The sequence below is a fragment of the Trachurus japonicus genome, chromosome 9, assembly GCF_045865225.1.
Source record: "Trachurus japonicus isolate A0001 chromosome 9, Traja_1.0".
Classification (NCBI taxonomy): Eukaryota; Metazoa; Chordata; class Actinopteri; order Carangiformes; family Carangidae; genus Trachurus; species Trachurus japonicus.
Genome location: NC_140915.1, coordinates 38,965,153 through 38,985,940, shown reverse-complemented (window position 1 = coordinate 38,985,940; position 20,788 = coordinate 38,965,153). Strand labels below are relative to the sequence as shown.

Genomic DNA, 20,788 nt, shown 5'->3' with positions numbered 1-20,788 from the left:
GTGATGTTACTGATGGTCGGACAAGATTTGAGGAACAGCAGAATTTACCACAAAAGAACATCCACACTGTCCAAAATGTTAAATCTCTCCCTGCACTGAGCTCTTTTAAAGTCCCATAAACATGATCTGTTAAGCACACAGGATTATATAAAGTTGGCCCGAGAGCGTGTTCAATATCCTGCATCACACCTCCAGGGTTTGTGTGTGAATGTGGCCGAGAGTGGAGCCAGACCTCAGCTTACACATCTAATAGCTTCCCAGTCAGATACTGGCGGCCTGCTGGCGACGCACAGGAACCAGGGCGAGCCATCAGCTGTAAACACCGAGGGGACGGAGGTACAGCATCACTGCTCGGTCTGATTGAACCCCATTCAGACTTTAAATACAACACAGTATGTGGATTAGTCTAATCTTTCTTTTTTTTCTTCCACTTTCTTGGCGTGGGTTTTCTCCAGGCACAACCGCACCAGAAGGAGCAGAGTTATTTTTAGTGTGGGTCTGTCTGCAGAGACTTTTTTTTTCTCTGTGTGTGGAGAGCATGATTTAACAGAGGAAATATTGACCGTCTGGAAAATGTACAGAACCCTTTTTGAAGAGCAGCGCGAGGGAGTATGACAGTTTCACTGCTCCGCTAATGGTCTGTTATTGTGAGGCAAGAGGGAATCACAGATGCAGGTGGCTGCATACGTGTGCACAAGGGCCTTTCCATAATATGCAGAGTACATGTGCCTTTGAGTACTTTTGCCAGTGTGTATCTTTGTGAATGTATGTGTGGATAATCTCTGTTGTTCCTTTGGTTCAGGAGCTTTCAAGCAGGTGTGGGCATACTGTAGGAGAGCATTGCAATAAAGCAAAGAACTGAATGAGTGTCATATAGTTCTAAAAAACAGTGGAAAGTTATTGGAGTTTGGCCAGTTCATAAACACAGCCAGCACTTACAGACCACAGTAGTGGCTTGGAGGCAGCTCATGGAAGCAGTCAAGGTTAATTAAATTCTTACTCTAATAAAAGAAAAAAGTGTGCAATTACTGTAGTAAGTATCAGAAACCACCAGTGACATCAAACCTGAGCACACAGACATGATACACATATTTTAAAATCAGCAGGACATTTTCCGAGGATATAATTAACTCCACTGAAGTTAATTCCACTGAAATTAACTCTGGAATGTGTCTGAAGATTTTTTCAGTATCAAAGAGCCCATTGAGAGTTGTCCGTACTTCCACTGTTAAATCGCTTATCAGGCATACATCTAATACACATGCTTTTGATGTTTGACACACTTCTGAACCACGACTATAGAGCCCACAGCACATCCCACTGAAGAATCCAACATTATACTTCTGTCTAAGTCCCACAAACCAAACAATGAGTCAAGTCTGAGTCTATATAATACAGTATGTACAAGAAAATAACCAACTGTGTGAGCAGCTTAGAGAGTGTGCCAGAGCTGACGTCAAAACCCAGAAGTTTAGCATTGCTCTGGTTCCCTGGAAAATAAAGTGAATGGGATTTTTGCATTTCGTCTTGGATTATGTCAGAGAATAAACTCTGTGGCCAACACAAATTTATGATACAAGTTTTGTTCAGCGAGATAATCTCCACATATGAACACCTTTTATGCCATATTTGAAGCTTAAATGCGATCACCAGAAGTAAAAGCTGACTGTTTTTATTTGTTGAAGACCCATAAATAACATAAAATAACATATAGGAGCACTCTCACCTGTTCGGGGGTGATGATGTTTAATGTCCCCGACAGGGTTTGTAGTTGTATTGAGCAACTATTGGCTATGTGAGGTAGTAAATAAAGAGATAAAGAGAGACATACCAAACATGGACGTCATTGTGGTTTTGACTGAATCACAACAATAGGGCTAGCACTATAATCAGATTGACTGATGAAGCTTCAAGCATTTCTCAACACACACCAGTGCAGAATTGCAGCAGCTAGATGCATGCTGGTGCGACACCTCTACTTTTTTCCCTTTTGCCCCCTGTTCAGATTCTATAGCAGCAGTAAAGTAAAGCATCAGTGTGTAGTGATGTGTCGCGGTGGCACTGGTGAGGTTTAACTTCCGTGGTGTTCTAGGTGACTGCAGGGAAGCAGAGGAGCACTTCCAGTACAATGGAGGCGTAGTGTAAACTACTTTCTAGACACAACCAGGTTTTGACCTTGTCTTTTTTTTTTTAATGTGACATTTTTGCTCCTCTTACTCTGGGGTCCGCCTCTCTCCACAGCCTCCCTGTGTCTGATCATCTGATGCTGATGCTTAAACACAGCGCTTTATTTATTTTTGTTTGGGTTGGCTGCCTGGCCTCCTCTCTGCTTTGTCTGCCTGGCTGCCTTTCTTTTAGTGAAACCTCTGGATGCACATATACAATATAAAAAAACAGGCTGCCTGTTATAGAGATGTGCAGATTAATAAAGAATATTCTGCCTGGATTGTTTGGAGTGTGTCTTGTTTATGTTAAAAGTATCTGTTTTGCAATGATCCTATGTACACAGTATCAACAGACTATACAGTACATCTACACTGGCTGAAGTATGACACAAAGCATCATGAGGTGAATAAAACTCCACTATACTATGGAGTTCTATGGAGATGTCACACTGATATGACTTCATACAAACCCAGTATTGATTATAACATGGTTTTCTGCTGTGCTCTCATGGGAGAGTAATAAAAGTATAGCAGTATTATTTATTTTATTCAGTACAATATGTCTTGTTGGCAAATGCACAACTACTTTTTCTCACTTATTTCTTTTCAAATGTGGTTTACTGCCAATCTGAATGTGGTTTTGATGGCAGTTTTACAATCTGTCCTACAATGTGTGTGTGCTTTGCAGCTGTCGGTATATAACATCAATATCAATTTCTCTCTACATTATTTCTCACTCCTTCCTTGTCATTCATACCTATTTCTTGTCTTTTAATTACTTTTTTTGCCCCTCCCTTTTTCCTCACAGGAACCCTGTGGAATCTGTCCTCCTACGAGCCCTTGAAGATGGTGATCATCAACCACGGCCTGCAGACCATGACCAATGAGGTCATTATTCCCCACTCAGGCTGGGAGCATGAGCCCAACGAGGACTCGAAGCCCCGTGATGCCGAGTGGACCACCGTCTTCAAGAACACCTCTGGCTGCCTCAGGTCAGTTTATACATAAATCAAGTCATGTATTTCAGCATTATGTAGATTAGTCATATTGTTTGATATTAATTTATTCATGAACATCATCAATGTTTGAGAGGAGCTTTACCATCGGAGACCACTGACAAAGAATTGAAAGAAAAGTGCATTATTTTAGAACAATGATTATTATTTATTTCATCATACGTGACAATAAGCTGGGAAACTGTTTTGTTCTTATAAACAAACACTATAGAGATGTGAAATTGGGAAATAAAAACAAGCTGTTTTTATTATTCTGATATTTTACAGCCAAATCCAGTTATCAATAGATTGAAATTCTAGAATAATGGGAGGTTTTTATCCTACTCTGTAAAGTTCATTTTGATAATGTTTGTTATGATTTGGCACTTAATAAAAACAAAGTTAAACCGAACAGAAGAAAATAATTGGCAGAGTAAAAATAATGAAAATGGCATTAGCTGCCATGCACTGAAAGCCTCCTGGTTATGAAAGTCTAAAATGGGAATGGCACCAGAAAATAAGCAAACAAATTATCAATTTGAACAGGGAGATCAACACATTCTTCCAAATATGAGATGTGAAAATTTAGTAGCAAATTTTTCTGGCTGCCTTTATCAAATGGATGAAAGCCTGGAGCTGTGTGTTGGAGCTCGGGCAGATGGACAAAACTAATTTTACATGGAGAAGGACATGGATAGACGATGGGCTAAATTTTAGAGACAGATGACAGATTTATTCAGGTTAAAGTTTATTCAGGTTAACGACATGTGGACAGAGATCATTCTGGATTTTATATTGGAAACCATTCACACACCCAGAGCCTTTAAAGACTGTTTTCATTACAATAGCAGTTGTGGCTGGGAACAGGTGTCGCATATATGAGTCTATATATGTGCTCGTGTTGGCTTGAAGTCACGGTCAGATTTGTGTTCTTTGTAGAATTTATGATGTGGCAGATGCTGTGTTCCCCCTGTCTCAGTCTGTGTGTGTGTGTGTGTGTGTGTAATGTGTTGAATGTCTGTCTGCATTTGGGTTGCTGCGTGACTCTAAGAAAACAAACTATTTATGACTTCTATATCCCTACTTTTGACCACAGAGGCTTTGGGTTACCACTTTAGAGGACATCTGCTGTATCTTGGGAATTAGCCTGTAAATGTTTCTCAGTTAATCCCTCATCATTCTGATGTGGGCTGTGTAAGTTTGTTACCACTCCACCCAGAGGCCAATGAGCTGCATTAGCTGCAAACTAAACAAGTTACAATTAAATAATCACACAAATGAAGTTAGTCACCAGCTCATTAAGGCTGAGTGAAGGTAGAGACCACAGAGGAAATAATTGCCTCAGTATGTTGAGTTTTTTCATGCTATGGTTAGGCCCTAGTCTGTTTGTTAAAGTGTGTAATAACTAAACTACATTCAAATTGGTTGGTTAAAGGTCAAGTCGAGTCTAAAAAGTGAGTGTTACATTGTGACATACTGGTTTACTGGTGTGTGTTACTAGCTGTGACTGTAGCTGCTTGTGGCACTCGGCTCAATGTGTTGTCACCATGCTAGACTAATTAAGCTAACATTTGCCCTTTGAATGTAGTGTGCAGCATTGATACAACAGTTGCCCGCTGCAACATGCATGTCCATCAGCCCCGTGTGTATTTTAACACGACTTGCAGTGGACCAGCATGTCCCATACCTCCAATATCTAGAGTACCTACAGTACTATATAAGACTGTGCTCAGCTGGTGACAGCCCCGTGTGAGCTGCAGTCATTCCTGTCAATGAAAGAGAAGTCCCCGTTTTAACTGTAACTCACCGACTCAACGATCCAAATCTTGAAATGTGCTTAAGTCAGTCATCCAAAATTGTGTTAATATCTCCATTTCCACACTAACTCACCTCAGGGTTACAGTGGTGTGACTCTCATGGCCTTTTCATCTGACCTGTTCTGGTCCACTTGTTTTTCAGAACTGAAGGTCTGCTTTAGTCCTGAGGAGCTGTAGTTGAGATGCAGCTGAAAATAAGAAATATTGAACCACAGCTTCTCTTCAAGCTTTCATGGTCTCTGCAAACCTGCTACTCTGCACTTGGCTGATAATACAGAGCTATATTCAGCCTGTTAGTCATTCCAAGTTATTCTGAAACCACTTGACCATTGATTTGTAATTAAACCATGTTCACAATAATGCAGATACATTTGAAGATGTGGGAGGGAAAGGAAACATAGGTACTATACTGCCCTAAAAAGTCTAAACACCGGTTGGTCACCAGAGATCATAAGGTCCATCACCACTCTATCATCATCACAATCACAAACCAAAGAAAAACTATAGCGCATAATGACATACAGTATGTCATTTACATCATTTACATTGAAAGTTGTGCTTCGCTAACATGCATTACTGCCTGCATGACAAATCACCGATGTACTGTGTAAAACCAGCTACAACCGGTAGACTGACAAACAACAAGAAAGTTGAATAGGAACAAACATTGTGCCCACTAAATAATATGTCCATAAGAACAGACCTGTGATCAAACTGTGGAGCAAGGAGTAAGAATTATGTTCTGAAAACTGTTCTGAAATCAGTAGAGCAGAAATGATTGCTCGATTAATCCATGAGTTGGAAAATTAACAGACAACTAAGTGAGTAACTTTTCAAGCCACAATAACGTGACAGCTGACTTAATATCTCTGGGATATGGACTGTTGCTCAGACAAAACAAGCAATTTGTTTATCTGCCAAATTATGAATTAATTAAAGAAAGTAACTGCCACATTAATTTGTCAGAAAAACAGCACCTCTACGTCGGTTATCTAAAACCTTCCTGGATTCAAAATGAAGCGCTCTGCCTGTTGTTGGACAGACACATCAACTAAGTATCTTATACAAAATAGAAGGCAACATAAACATCAGACAAACCTCACTCAGTCATCCTCTCTGCCTCGTTCATTTTAACGCTGTCGCCCTCTGAGGACGACAACTTGAACGCAGCAATCTTGAATTTCTGTTATTAACTTCCAAGTAGTTTCTCCCTCTCTCCCCAAGTTTCTCTTCACTTCCAGCTTTCTCACTGAATCTGTCATTTTGTCTTCAACCCAGAGTGACAGACTGTAGTAAAGTGTGAGACGGGGAGTGTGTGTATTGTGGGTTATCTCGCCTCACGCCTGGCTGCTCCGTCTCCTCCGGGGGGCCGGCCAAGCCCGTCTAGACTGTAATACAGCGAAGACGTTCTCCTGCAGTAGGCGTTGGTGGAGATCCAGGACAATACAACATCCAAATCCAGCTCAGGCAGAAAGTTCCACAGTGTATTTCACACATTTTTTCACACATGGCATTAAATGATTTCCAACCAGCTCTGTCAGACGGCAGAAAGTGCGGAAACTTGCTTGTAATTTTAAAGCATTTTCTGCTGAGTTGAAGAGCAGCATTAATGAACCAGGAGGGAATAAATGAAAGCACTCTGATGGAGCTGAGGAAAGTCATAGAGAAGTCATGGAATTTAACATCAGGGCCACAGTGGGAAACCTGCTCTTTCTGCTTCTCTTCATTTCTTTCATTATGAGTCACACACTCTGACTTTCCTTTTGTACACACTGTTTCTTTTTTTAAACCTTTTTTTCCTCAAACATTTTCTCAAAGCTCATCACCCGTGATGCCGCACATCTCCTCTCTGTCGAATATCTCCCAATATCTCCCCATCACTCTCATCCCCCCGACCAGCGATGGCGCTGGCACAGACGCTGCTGACGAGAATACGTCTCCATGGTAACTGTAACCAAGCCCGCAGTTGCCTAGACGCAGGGGGAGAAAGCGCTGATGCCAGGGAGAATCTGTTTACTTGTGCCAGCAGAGACGCAGCTTACACCTCAATCAGCCAGGGATGGTTTTATTCTAACGGTCTGCTGTCCATAGAGGCCATCTTAGTTACAGTGTTTACCCTGTGGGCTCAGTTAAGGGGAAACTGAGTTTGTGTGTGTGTGTGCGTGTGTGTGTGTGTGTGTGTGTGTGTGTGTGCGTGTGCGTGTGTGTGTGTGTGTGTGTGTGTGTGTGTGTGTGTGTGTTGGGGTTGGAGGTGGGTATGAAGAGCTTTTTGCAGATTGGAACTGGTCCCAGTAAAAGAACAACATCATAATAATGCTATACAGTTTCAGAGGGAGAGTTTACTAATGTGGATCATTTTAACAAAAAACAGTAAATCACAATATTCATAATAATTATTTTAATCTCACTCTGCCTCTGGTCTGTCTGAATACTACAGGGGTCATAGCCTGACTGTTTTATGCCCTGTAGTTGCTATTTTATCTTTTAGTGAATGTTGTAAGGTGTCTATGAGCACCCTGTTATGTGCCTGTAAAATGTATTATATTATTAATATCAGTAATGGTCCAGAATCCCATAATGTTGAGAAATTTAACTGAAAAACAAAAACAAATGTCCAGCAACAGACTGTATACCGTATGTTGGTCTTTTTGGCCTCAGTGCGGCTCTAGGGAAGGAAGTGTTGGTCACTCTGTCTATGAAATACGGCTCAGATATCCAGATTGACCCAGAGGACTTTTAATAGAGCATTACCAGCAGGTTTAAGTTTCCATTTATCCACTGAAACATGAAAACATCAATTTCAAAATAACCCCAGCTCACAAGCAGTAAAAAGCCTCAGTGAACCAAATGTCAGGCTGTAGCAGCCTAACTCTGATCATGATCGAGAGCTGCTGGGCTTCCAAAACACTGAGGTTTTTCTCTTTTCATTCAAATAAAATGGGAAAAATCTGAATTTGAATAAGAGGCTCAATCAGAATCAATAAAGCCTTAAGGATGTCCCTCCTTAGTATACACATATGGTCTTTCAGCGTTGTCATTGACCTTGCAGGGCGATAGCAGAGGTCAGCTGTGACTCCATCCATCTCCATCCATCTCCATCAGTCTCCATCAGTCCTGCTCCAGTCTATTTCTCCCAGCTGCTCTATTGTCCTCTGGTGGCCACATGACTCTGAGTGACCTTCACACCCACACTTCATCTGATAAAGCAGACACACCATGGACACATCCAGATCACAGGCTGTCTGTCTTTTCAGACACACACAGACCCACTTCTTTAGCCTCTCATAATAAAGTGAAATAATGAGACCAGAAAATTGGCCAAATTGTCCTAGTTTCTGTGATGGCACCAAAAACTGTAGTGTGAATACTGGAGTCATTATTTCTTTCTACCATTAGAAAGGACAGTACAAGCACAGCACACTGACGATTGTCTAAACACTTTCTTTCATGAAGCTGTGTCCTGGTTGATAATAGGAGAGGGAGGAGATCTGTACCACTTCTTCACTCGGTCCTCACAGAGATTAGTGTCTTTGTTTGTAGCAGAACTGCAGCGTCATTGTAATTTCTCATTTTGTTATTCTTGTTTAACTGTCAAAATATTAACAAACATCATTTTTATCATTGTTGTCATAGTCAGAAAAGCATCCGCTGTTAAAGGAAGAGAGAAAGAATATGTTGAAGATGTGAAAATACACACAGTACTGATGATAGAAATGACACAGACATCACAATGACAGAGCTAATGTGCTAATGTTGACCACGTACAGTGTAGTTAATATGGAGCTAAATGAAAAGTCAGCGGACCTCTGGAGTTATTACAATTTACCCTGAGGGCAACATTAATTAGTGTTGTGTGCAGTCCATTCAGAGCTTGCTGAGACATTTCTCCTCAACGTCCTGTTGAGTCTTGAGGACGAGTCCGGAGGAGTCCTCTAGACTGACTGTCCAAAAGACCAGCCGTGTTATCAGCGTGGCTAAAAGTCTAGTTACATGTAGCTAGGATTAGTGGCATCATCATGATCTCTGGTTGTCATAGCAACACCTACAGTAGTATGTGAGTTTTCCATCCAGACAGGAGATCAACACACCTGTTTCTGACCAAAAGCCCTGATAACAGTGATGGGGTTCAGCTGAAAGTGGACTCTGGGCTGTGCAGCTGAACCTGATGTATTCTCCTGTACTGAGCCAGACTCTTGGTGCTCGTAGCGTTGGTTGGTGACTGGTTGGAGAGGGAAGTGTGGTATAACGACAACAGATGGTTCACTGTTGGTGGAACAATAATCGTCAGTCCCGACAGACCATAACCTCCTCTAAACACTGAACATTACAGCAGCATGATAACCTGTCCAAAGACAACAGCACCTTCCCACCCTGTCTCCACTGACAGATGTACTGTCCATAAAACTTCCACCAAGACAACTGCTCCCTGAAACACTCGTGGAAATGAAACAGCTGACAATAAAATCCTCCTGTCTGTCCGCCCCGACCACGCTCCTGTCAGATAAATCCAAAGCGGGCACTCCTCTGGATTTGCTTACAGGGACGGAGGTGACGGTCTTCTGACAGCTGAAGACGGGTGCGTTTGGTTTATGAGCGGGTCCAGATGGTCGGGGCTGTCTGCCCGGGCTCTAACAAAGATTAGTTTTAATTAGCACGGGGTGTGCGGGTCTGCACTCCATAGACAAGTGGCAGACACACTCAGGTACTGTAGGTGATGTCTCTCTGTGTGTAGGTGAATGAGTGGATATGTGTGGCAGTCAGTCGTACATTGATAATTGACCACCAGATGGATCACTCAATATAAAATATAATATAGACTGGCCTTGTACTCGTGTCCTTCGTTGTCAAACTGAAACATGGACATGTGAAGCAGCGTTGGATGTGATATGTGTTTCAGTCCACACAGCACAATGAAGCACTCCAGCTCTGCTTACCTCCGCAAGGCTGCCACTCTGCCACAGGACTAACTGGGGGTCGGCTAATGGGATTATGCGGGTTGGAAGCCCTCATAAATGAAGTCCCTGGAGAGGAGCGGGGAGCCCCAGCTATCCCTTAACCCTCTTTAAAACCTTGCTTTTCACAGTCAGTCAGACAGCCGCTCTAAGACTGCACCAGCTCTGCTGCTATGCTTAGAAGAGCTGCTCAGGGCGCTGGCTGACGTAACATGGATGGCATTTCCCTTTGTACCAAAAATGAAATTTATATTCATCATTTTCTTAAGATTATTTCTAAAGCAGGCGGGATTTCTTACATTGTACATGAGGATCAGGAAGGCCATGGGTCACATGCAAAGACAGCAAATCACATGGTGGGTTCAGTAGATCTGGCTGCTTTCAGCAGTTGTCTGCCAGTCACTGTGAAACAGTCTATACACTATTATCACTCCTGAGGCGATACTAATGTAGCACGCCAGGGAAAGAGAAAGGTTTGATGTTTTTATGTTCAGTTGATTTTTATACTTAATATGTTGTTGTCATGTTTTTGTGAACATGAAGACAAAATTAACTTTAACTAACCACTTTTCATAAAGTAATAATAATAGTTGTTAAAGGAATAGTTCAACATTTTTGGCAAATTGGCCCATTGTCATAATCCCTATAGTCTTAGGAGTAGGTTCGTTACCTTTAATTGTCGGTGCAAGCTATTTTTAGAAAAGCGGAGCAGAGCCGCGAGCTGCTCAGAGCTACTCTACGGAGGCTAATGTGGACAAGTTATGACCTGATGGAGTTGTTTTCGAGGTAAATGCAGAGACTGCTTGCCGAAAAACTGCCCCAGACGGGAACGCGCATCAGCGGTTTTGCATGAATTTCCCTCTAAAACAACTCCTTCTCGTAACGTTGTGTTATTATCTCATAGCGTGGTGAATGTGCAGGTCACAACTTGTCCACCAGAGCGTTTTGGAGTTGTTGGATTGTGTATTTGGGAAACCAAGAAATCCCATTAGCCTCTGTAGCGTAGCTCTGAGCAGCTCGTGGCTCTGCTCCACCGTTCTTTAAATAGCTTGCATCAACAATTAAAGGTAATGAACCTACTGCTATAGGGATTATGGCAATGGGCCAATTTGCCAAAATGTTGAACTATCCCTTTAAAGTACCCATTGTAAATGATCAATTACAGTGAGTATCAGCAGTTTCCGAGGTTTAATGTGACAATTCAACATTTGAGTAAAAACCCAAAGGGTCTGAGTATCTTGTACTGTATATACAGAACTCTAAATAATACAAAACCTCCCTCTCCTCCTGAAAGTTGAATGATCTGCTGCTGAACGGCTGCACAAGCTGCAGAAGAGCAAATTCACAACAGCTGTTACATGTCTGATCAACAGTGTAGCTGATGCTGCTCTACATGCCTCTTTCATGCTCACTGACAGTTTGTGTGTGTGTGTGTGTGTGTGTGTGTGTGTGTGTGTGTGTGTGTGTCCGTCTGTCTTTTTCCTGCAGAAATGTGAGCTCAGATGGAGCGGAGGCCCGGCGCAGACTGAGGGAATGCGAGGGATTGGTGGACGCCCTGCTGCACGCTCTCCAATCAGCTGTAGGGAAGAAAGACATGGACAACAAGGTAGAGGACAACATTACATACATTTACACAGCTACGGCCTCTGCTCTTTATCTTCAGGAATTAGTGAGCTCATATTGAAATACTTTATGATGACGATGTCACCGCTTCTCTTTCCTCCCAGTCTGTGGAGAACTGTGTTTGTATTATGAGGAACCTGTCCTACCACGTCCACAAAGAGGTGCCAGGGGCAGAAAAGTTCCAGGACCCCTCAACGCTGCAGGCCCCCGGCTCAGCAGGACCACAGAGGAAGAAGAAAGATGATGCCGGCTGCTTCGGTGGCAAGAAGGCCAAGGGTGAGAACCAGGAAAGAGGGAGACAGATTAAAAAATAAATAAAAAAACCAAGACGGGAACATCAAAAATCACAGTCAGACATTTGAGGAGCTCCAAAAGGAGATTTCTGCCTCTTCAGTGAAACACCTACACTTGCAGCTCTTACTCTTAGTTAATTTGTTATAGTAATGGATAAACACATTATGGAGATTTTTTTGTAATAGTGAATTTGGGACAAATTACAAATATATTATACTTGGTAGGAGATGCATGCACAGTTTTTATAGCCTGTAAATGTAAGAACTTGACTGTTAGCAGTGCGCTAATGACAAGACAGGGGAAATCGACATTATTCTCTCCTTCGCTGTGAAACCTTGCTAGAAGTCCAAGGGCAGACAGAAAGCAAACAGCTGATTACATCCTAGAAGTATTGTCCCTTGAGTTTCTATGTCATTTCATTTATTGGAATTGTTCAACATTTAATATCCCGGGTGATATTTGATTTGTGTACAGGACTTAAAACACATCTATCAGTGAAGGCATCACACACATAGAGACACTAACTCACTTCAACAATAACGTAAAAGTCATCGGAGCGCTGACAATTCACTAGGTGTCAATGAACACAAAGAGATTTATTCACAATAATGTTAAAATTAACATTTGTACGAGCTACACGTCACATTTTATGTGTGTGCGCTGACATTTAAGATGAAGCAGTTTACTCTGCAGCTTCCATACAAGACCACGTCGACATCCAACTTCTTGTAGATGGTTTCCTTAACGTTGGTCCATCATGGCACCGTCTGCTGCGTCAGGATGTTTGTGTCTTTACTGATTCGGCGTAACAGATGTGCCGTGAAACGTACGTGTTGTTAGCCGTTTCTTAATCAGCGTTCTCCCAGGCTGTTAGCTAAACGACACCGTTATCTCCCTGCTGTACAACAATAATGGCTGCCATTAATCAGTCAGCCAATGAGGCGCGACTACCAGCCGCTGACCCCTGACTCCTAACGACTCATTGGAGAATCAGGGTTCAGGGGTCGGGACAACAGCAGCTTACATGTATACAGATTTATAAAGACCCCCAATTAGGCACACAAATGTTTCAACACAAGTACACACATACAAACACACACACACACACTAAAATAATGAGATGTGTTGAGCTGCTGCAGACCCTGAAGGTATTCTCTGAGCAGAGAGGCTCAGGTACAGAAACATTAAACGCAGCTATAAAGGAGCATGGAGGCGGGTAGTTAAACAACACCGTCGGCAAATGTGCTGGGTAATTTGTTACCTTAAGCAGGCTAAGTTTGGCCTCCTCTTCAGTTTAATGTCACTTTCAGTGTAGAGCATTATGATCAGCACGCGCTCAGCAGCTCTTTGCTTTGTTTCAGCTAATAAACAGTCTGATTCTTGGCTTTGAGCACATTTCTCTTCTGCCCACACACTGATTTCAATGGAGCACTTATACAAAGGCTGTGCTGTGTTAATGTATGTGTTTCACTCTGTCCTGCTCTCAGTTCCTTCCTCTTCTCGTCCCCTTCTTCTCGTTCTTACTCCCATGTCACTATACGTCTTTATATCTTTCCTGGCTATTTGACTGTTTCTCTCCCCCCTGTCCTCTTCTGTCTAAAAAGCCATTCCACTGATGCCAACTCTATGAAATCCCTCCTAGACAACACCTATGGACTGCTAATGGCTTCCTATCTTGCCTCTTTTTTATCTCAAAAACACCCCTTCCATCCTCTCTCTCCCTCCCTGCCCTCCATCTTTCTCTCTGTAGCTCCTTTTCTCCTCCCCTTCACTCTTCAGTAAAAGATGACTCTTTTTTGTGTTTCATATGTACTGCGCAGCTTCTTGAGACACACACACACACAGACACACACACACCTTTTTCACCATGCCTCTTCTCTCTTCTCCCTGCTTTGTGTTTTTTGGCATTGCTGCTGCTTCCTTGGCTAACTATAGAGGAATGGTTTAATCAAGGTGAGTGTCCCCCCCCTTCAACCCTTCTCACTTCACTTCTCCTCCTGCTCTCCATCCTTCCACCTCCCCCTCATCCTCCTCTTCCTCCTCCTGTCCCCCTGCTGTAGTGTGTAGTTAAAAGTAGGTTTGGGTGTCCTCCAAAATCCCCAGAAACTTAGAAGGACTTCAGACAATCTGGGTGTTTGGCTCATTCCACATGCATTCCTTTACCATACCTTAATACTTGTTGTAGCACAGAGTTTTATAGACCCCGTCCTCCCAGTGTGTTAGAAGTAGTCATTCCCTGGTCTTATAAAATAAGTGAAGGGTAATAAAAGCTCTTGATGAAAGAGGTAAGTCCATTGGGTTTCGTCAGGATGTAAGTAGAGCTTGACGAATCAAATGAATCAAAGGCGCAGAAATGAAAATGAAAACCTGAAATCTATTCCCAAACTGCTTTTTGTCTCAATCCATGATTGAACTAAGTTGTGCAGGCTTTTACTACTGACTACTGACTGTATCCAACCTGAGCCGCTCACCTCTGATCCCTTTGTGTTGTGTTTAAGCATAAATGTCAAGCTCTGCTGAAGGCCCTGTTAGTGTGTGTGTCTGTGTGTCTGTGTGTCTGTGTGTGTACACATGGTGTGATAGATTTGTACTGAAGGATACTGTAGCTCACTAATCTTAAAAACGTAGGGGTTTCCTAGAAAAGTTAGTGGCTGTCAGTCTTATACTAAAGAAAGGGCCGAGCTGAGAATAGTGTGACATTTTATGAAATAGTTTTATTCACATTCTTACAGAGAGTTGGACAAAAAGATTCACTCGTAAGTCTGTACAGTATACGTATCTCTGATGAAGCAAGACCACCTGTAATACATTTATATCAAAACGAGTCAATATAAGTGTGTGTAAACTCACTGAGAAGGATGATGACTCCTTTAAACCCCCAGCCGAGGACACACACAACTGTTTCCAGACACATGTCAAGAGCTGCTAGACACAAGTTGAGGATGAAAATGAACATGTTCAGTTTGTTCTAACCACACCAATAGCCACATCAGTGGCAGAGTCATTTAACTCAGGTGTGGATGCCAATTGAACCAATCACTGACAGAAACCTGCCTTAGCAGCACCAGTGGAAATGGTGTAGTTTCTCCACAGACTAGAAGATGTACAAACATCTGACAGCTTGCACACAAGAAAGTAGCCAACTGCTTTTGCCAGAGAAGTGGAACTTATCCACATACTGAAAAATAGAGAAAAAAATCAATGTGTGCTCAACGGTTCCTGTCCTTGCCTCTTTTTTGTCTTGTTCCTGTACCCAACTGGGGCTGGAATCCATCTTTTTTGCATTAAAAATGTTTTACCAGTAAAAGTAGCTCAGCACAGTTTTTTTAAGCTTGCTAGAGTATTTCAATGAGCTGCTGAAGTTCAACCAGGGGCAGCAGCCAGAACACGGAGGTGTCTCTGCTCTCTGTCTGAAAGCACTCTGACTTTGGAATAGCAAAACCGTCCTCTGAGGCCCGCATGCTGTTCAAACCAGACCTCAAAATATGTAAACTGAATATTATATTGATCCATATTAGAATCATTCATGATTCGGATTGAGGCTCCCATCTTTAATGCAGCACTGATCCATTATACAGTATATCATTTCACAGGAGGACAGCGGCGCACTAACTAGCTAATATCTTATTTCACATTAAAAAAAACTTCTTACAAAAATGATTCCCTTACCTTGATTTAGGCAACTTAAATGTATGAGCCTCTCTCCTGGAGGAAAGTGGGAGTTGAGCCCAGAGGGAGCGCTTCATAATGTCTTTTTACCCCCGGCCCGAGTGGCCGTAAATTTCACTTCCATCTAGTTAGAGAATCAGCCTTTTTACTGTCTCATGGGCATGCCCATGTGCATGTGAGATGACCATTAGCTGCTGCAGTCCACCCCACCAACACCCTCCCATTCCATTTACCCTCCAGCCGCTGCATTATTCAAGGTGTGTTGCCTCTCAGGAAGTGCTGCTGTTACATTAGAGAAGTGTGTATATGTGATTGTGGAGAGAAAGTGTTCAATATATAGAGTATGTGGGTGTGTGGTCGACGTCGTGAACTCATTTCATTCCTGTTAAAACACTGGTGTATGATGGTAATAGTGTTCTCCATGTGTGTCTGAACGTATCATGCTTCTAGCTTTCTGTGTTGTGCGTACTGTGCAGAAATCCATGTGTTATTGTTACTAGATATGTAGTGTAGAGCTGGATTAGACCCATATGTGTTTTTTTTTAATTCTGCCTCAACTTGCTCTGATTTAAATATAGATTTATTATTGGTCTTCAATTGTTTTTGATGCACAATGATCAAAGATAAAGATTTCACCTTCTAAACTCATATCGGTCCAACTCCAGCATCTACATCATTGTCCTTTATAATTCATTTGTCTCAGTACATGACACTGACATCGTCTCTCCTCTCTTCTCTCACCCACCCAGGCAGGAAAAACGGTGAGAACGACAAAAACTACGACACATTGGACCTGCCCAAGCGCACAGAGCCCTCGAAAGGTAGGCTCTCATCTGGAAAGCAGCACGTCCCCGTGTTAACGCTTTCACTGCTGAGTGAGAGTGTCCCAGAGGAGAGCTATAGTATAGGCTGGAATAACTCGCTGTATTTGGATAGTCATTCCACACAAGGAGCCAGAGGAAACGCGTGTACAGTACAATGTTGGCAGACAGATGAGTGTATTTTGTTTGGTTGAAAGCAGGTCCGGTGTGTTGGTTGTCAGAAGTTTGGGAGGCCTTTGCTTTGACAGATAACGAGTTAATTTTGAAGGTTTTGTGCCTCCAACGTTGAAGTCGATTGTTGGCAGCTGGTGAGAGCATCAGTTGTGGAAGATGTCTTTTTTCTAAATACTGCAACAATGCATCAGGGCACCAGTCAATAAGACGATGATCTTGATCAGTGATAGCTTACAGCTTAATGTTGAGATGATGTTTGGACTGTGGTTTGTTTGGTGTGAGTTGGGTCTGTGCTGCGATTTAACAGAGACTCAGATCACAGACAGTCACAGCATCGGTTTATCTTTTTGTAGTTGTGGTAAGTAATGATTGTGAATGTTCTCCTGTGGCCATGTTCAGTCCAAGTTCAGCGTCCTCAAATGTCTTGTTTTGATTTTCACTTGATTTGATTATTTACTCAATTTAAAGTCACTGTGAACTGAATATCTTTGATCTGTAGACTGTGGAGGATGAAATGTTAGGACAAATAATTGACCAGTTCCTGAATAACCAAGAAGGTAATTGACAGATGAAAGGAAAATTGTGATATTTTTGGTGTTTTTGCTTTCTCGAGAAGTTATATGAGAAGATTAATACCTCTCTCATCTCTCCTACCTCGTATACACAGTACATTAGTATGAAGCCAACAGCAGCTGCTGCTTAACTACAGCACAAAGACTGGGGGTGGGGAGCAGGCTGGAATTCACTAAAGGCTGAAAGCCTGGAATTCATTTCTACTTAAATATTCTATGCAAATATTATTCAACAATATTGAGTATTATTGCCAATCCCAGTATACTGTCTGTACTATCATGAATGGACCATTGTGGACCACCACGCCACATCAGGCCTGCAGCACTTTGCCAGCTCCTAATTGTCTTAATAATGCTAATTCGCTCAGCGTGTCTGGGCTCGATCGGCGCTCGTGTCAGGCCAAAGAAAACAACCTCCACGTTGCCCTCACTGGTTCAGACTGTCGGCCGGTGTTTCTCTAAGGCTCCAACTCTTCAGCCGTCAGTCAAATGATGTGAACGGAGTTAATTACACTCCAGAACATTGTAGTTTCCTCTGTTTAACATGTTAACTGTCATTGGACCATGGAGCCTTCAACCACTGACTGTTGTGATGGTACGGTTTAATGACATTCTGCAAATAATATCAATCATATCATCTCTTTTGTATTTTATATCATGTATTGTGACAAACTTTGTACAGTATGAACAGTATAAATGTGTATGTGCACGCACTCATGTTTTGCGCTGACAGGCATTTGCAACAGTCATACTGTAAAACCAAATTAGCATGCAGCATTATACAGCAGGACATCTGGATGGTAATTGAATGTGTATTTGCTTGTGTGTGAGCCTAGTACTTCCCTCTGTGGGGTGTGTGGTGCGGTATGGTATGGTGTGTGTGCGTGCCACATAATGAGGACCAAAAGAAGTGTTTTTTCTAACAGAGTGAGGAGATAGTTGCTGGTCCTCGCCGTCAGACAGACTTTCAGGCTGAGGTGGTGCTACGATTCCTCTCCAGTGTCTTGGTAATAACCTTGCACTTGTAACACAGACACACTCATGTGGTATTTACACATCAGCACCTTCATCAATGTTTAGTGGCAGGCTCTCAAAGTCAATATCACTTCCTGTTGGACTGTTAATTAACCACATTAACACGGTAAAGTGGGCTGTCTTTAAACTAGATCGCAATTAATTGTTGTGCTCTTCCAAGTTCAACTGATTTTGCATCTTTTTTTTTTTTTTATCATTCCTGGAACAAAGTGAAGCAGATGAGCTTCAAAAATGCTAATTAATATTTTCCACACACTGGGTTTTCATGGGAAAAAGCCAAATTAGCACGCACACACTGTGGTCCTATCGCTGTTACAATTGTGGTGCAATTACGTTACATAATGGGCAAACTACACCCTTCTGAGTTTTGGATCCAGAGAAAACAATTATTGTTATAGACCTAAATGTCAGGCGCAGTTGAAATGTGTGTGTGGGTTCACGACGTTGTAGAGAGCACTCTGCATTTTCTCGCTCGCCGACTGACAAATCATATTTGACGTTTATTAGCTCGACACACAGGCGAGCAACAACAGTGAGATGCACGGATGATAAGCTTCATCACTGGAGCAAAACACACAGTGACTTTTAAAGCTCATTTATCACTTTTTCCTTTTGGGGACCCGTCAGAGCCATTTGGCTGCTGCTGTCTGTTTGTGTGGGGCTCCACCCTGCAGACACACTACCACATCCCCTGGTCACACACACACACACACACACACACACACACAGAGAGAGGGCGATGGCTGAGGCAGATACAGGAGATTACATGTGTATCCTCGTCCTGATCTGATGTCAGACAGAGAGAGGTCAACACTGGGACCGGGCTACAACCTGGCAGTGGGCAATGATTAATGTTATTGTTTGTGTGTAGATCTTGTCTGTGTGTGTGCCTGCGTGACGTGCAGGTGCTTGTGTGTGTATGTGTTTATCTGTGTGTGTGTGTATGTGTTTATCTGTGTGTGTGTGAAGGAAATGAAAGGTGGAGAGAACATGACATGATAACCACCAGGCCTGTTGGTTATTTTAAGTTTCACAACAGATAAGCTGTTGTTAGATAAACGCCTGAGGGTTGGAACTTGTAGTTTTTAATCTGAGTTTTGAGAATCTTTAAAGTGAAGTTTTGTTGTTTTGTGGCCACTTGAGGCTGTAAACATATTTGACTTATCATTTATATTCATAGTTACGGAGAACAAACAGGCAGCAGTTGTTTATTTCAACATCCAGCAGACACAGAGCTTCATGTTTCAGGCCACACGCATCTTCATCTTCATCTTCATTATTTATTCTCCGACCTCTCCTGAGAGACACATGCCTCTAACTGCTGAATGCTACAGTATGTTCAACAGACAGTTAGCAAATTTGTTGTAACTGTTTGCTTTTTCGGTGCTGTGGAGGTAGAGTACACAGGTAGTTGATCACTTTTTGCCTGCCGTCTATGACTGGAGGGAAGTTAAAAAAAGAAAAAAAAGAATGCCGCACACTCAGCTCCAGTTGCAAAGAGTTTTATTTGCAACCTTTTCGGCCGGTTCGGCCTGGAGGGAAATTAAAGTCAATGACATTAGTGTGATCGAGCTGTAAAACCAAAACAATGAGCTAAAAGACACTGAGATGCTCCTCAGAGCAGAGGTGGCTGTAGTTGTGTCTGCAGGCAGCACACTGTGGTATATATACATTAATCAGTACAATGAGTGAGTACACCTTGCAAAAATAGTTTTGAGTGCAATAACACAAGGGAATTCAGTTATATGAAACATTATTTGCCCAGTGAATCAATGCAACGTGCATCACATTTAGATGAATGTGTAAAGTAAACTCCTGAACCTTCACCCAGTAGTTTCAGTCAGAGATGTAGGTGACAAAAATGTTTTCATCAATAAGGTTTTAGGAATTGTTGGTTGCACAGTTTGCCAGGCCATATGTCACAATAATATGTTTTCAAAATAAAAGTCCAAGAAAAGCGTGACTCAGTGTTATGAGACAAACATCACTGCTCTTCTGCAGCTACTACAAACTCTGTGGATTGTAACTCAAGTAAAATCTACTCTGTGTTTCTTCACCTAGTATACTAATGTTGTGATTGATTATGTGGCCACTTTGTCCAGAAGTCTAAAGTTACTGGCAGCGCATTATTCGTCCTGTCCAGAACAGAGGCAGAGAGAAGAGAGGGGGGTGGATGTAACAAAAGTAATTAAGAGGTGTGAAAAGGAGCTTTTCATTAAAGAGGCGGCGAGTCCCTGAGATGATGAAACATTTTCCCGGCGGTTAATTGAAACCACAGCTTATAGATTGGAGAAAGGTCAGGTGAGGGGGGGTGTGATATGTGATTACTGAGAGTGTGCACTTGTGCAGATCTTTACTAATTCTTCTGATTAAAGAAAAAAACACAGCCGAAATAAAAAACTGAAAATGAGGGGGTTTTCTTCTTGCCGAGGTTTCCTTTAGCCTGAGGTAGAGGATGAGAGAATACAGAAACAGTTGTTGGCTGTCCTCAGAGTAATATAGTGCCTCACGTTAATTAGCCTTTACCCTTTATGCAGCCTTCACCGCCCCCCATTCATCTGCTCTCTGTTACACTCTCCACTGGATTGTCAGAGAGCTGTGGCATGCGAGTGTGTTTTCAGTGAGTTTCTGGCAAAACTAAGACCTGAATCATTTGACCTTGACCGATAAG

The 20,788-nt window shown here is 42.3% G+C and overlaps 1 protein-coding gene across 39 annotated transcripts in view; it reads left to right on the top strand.

Moving 5' to 3' along the window:
• arvcfb (ARVCF delta catenin family member b) overlaps positions 1 to 20,788 on the top strand; it is a 225,394-nt gene that overhangs the window by 167,263 nt on the left and 37,343 nt on the right. For 21 of the 39 annotated variants that reach the window (XM_085787837.1, XM_085787834.1, XM_085787821.1 and 18 more), the window contains 5 exons: positions 2,974 to 3,157; positions 11,418 to 11,535; positions 11,657 to 11,828; positions 13,782 to 13,799; positions 16,265 to 16,336. In XM_085787837.1, the coding sequence (XP_085643963.1) occupies positions 2,974 to 3,157; positions 11,418 to 11,535; positions 11,657 to 11,828; positions 13,782 to 13,799; positions 16,265 to 16,336 (564 nt within the window). The remainder of the gene's footprint in view (positions 1 to 2,973; positions 3,158 to 11,417; positions 11,536 to 11,656; positions 11,829 to 13,781; positions 13,800 to 16,264; positions 16,337 to 20,788) is intronic. The other 18 variants (XM_085787839.1, XM_085787842.1, XM_085787826.1 and 15 more) reach the window with 1 other exon arrangement.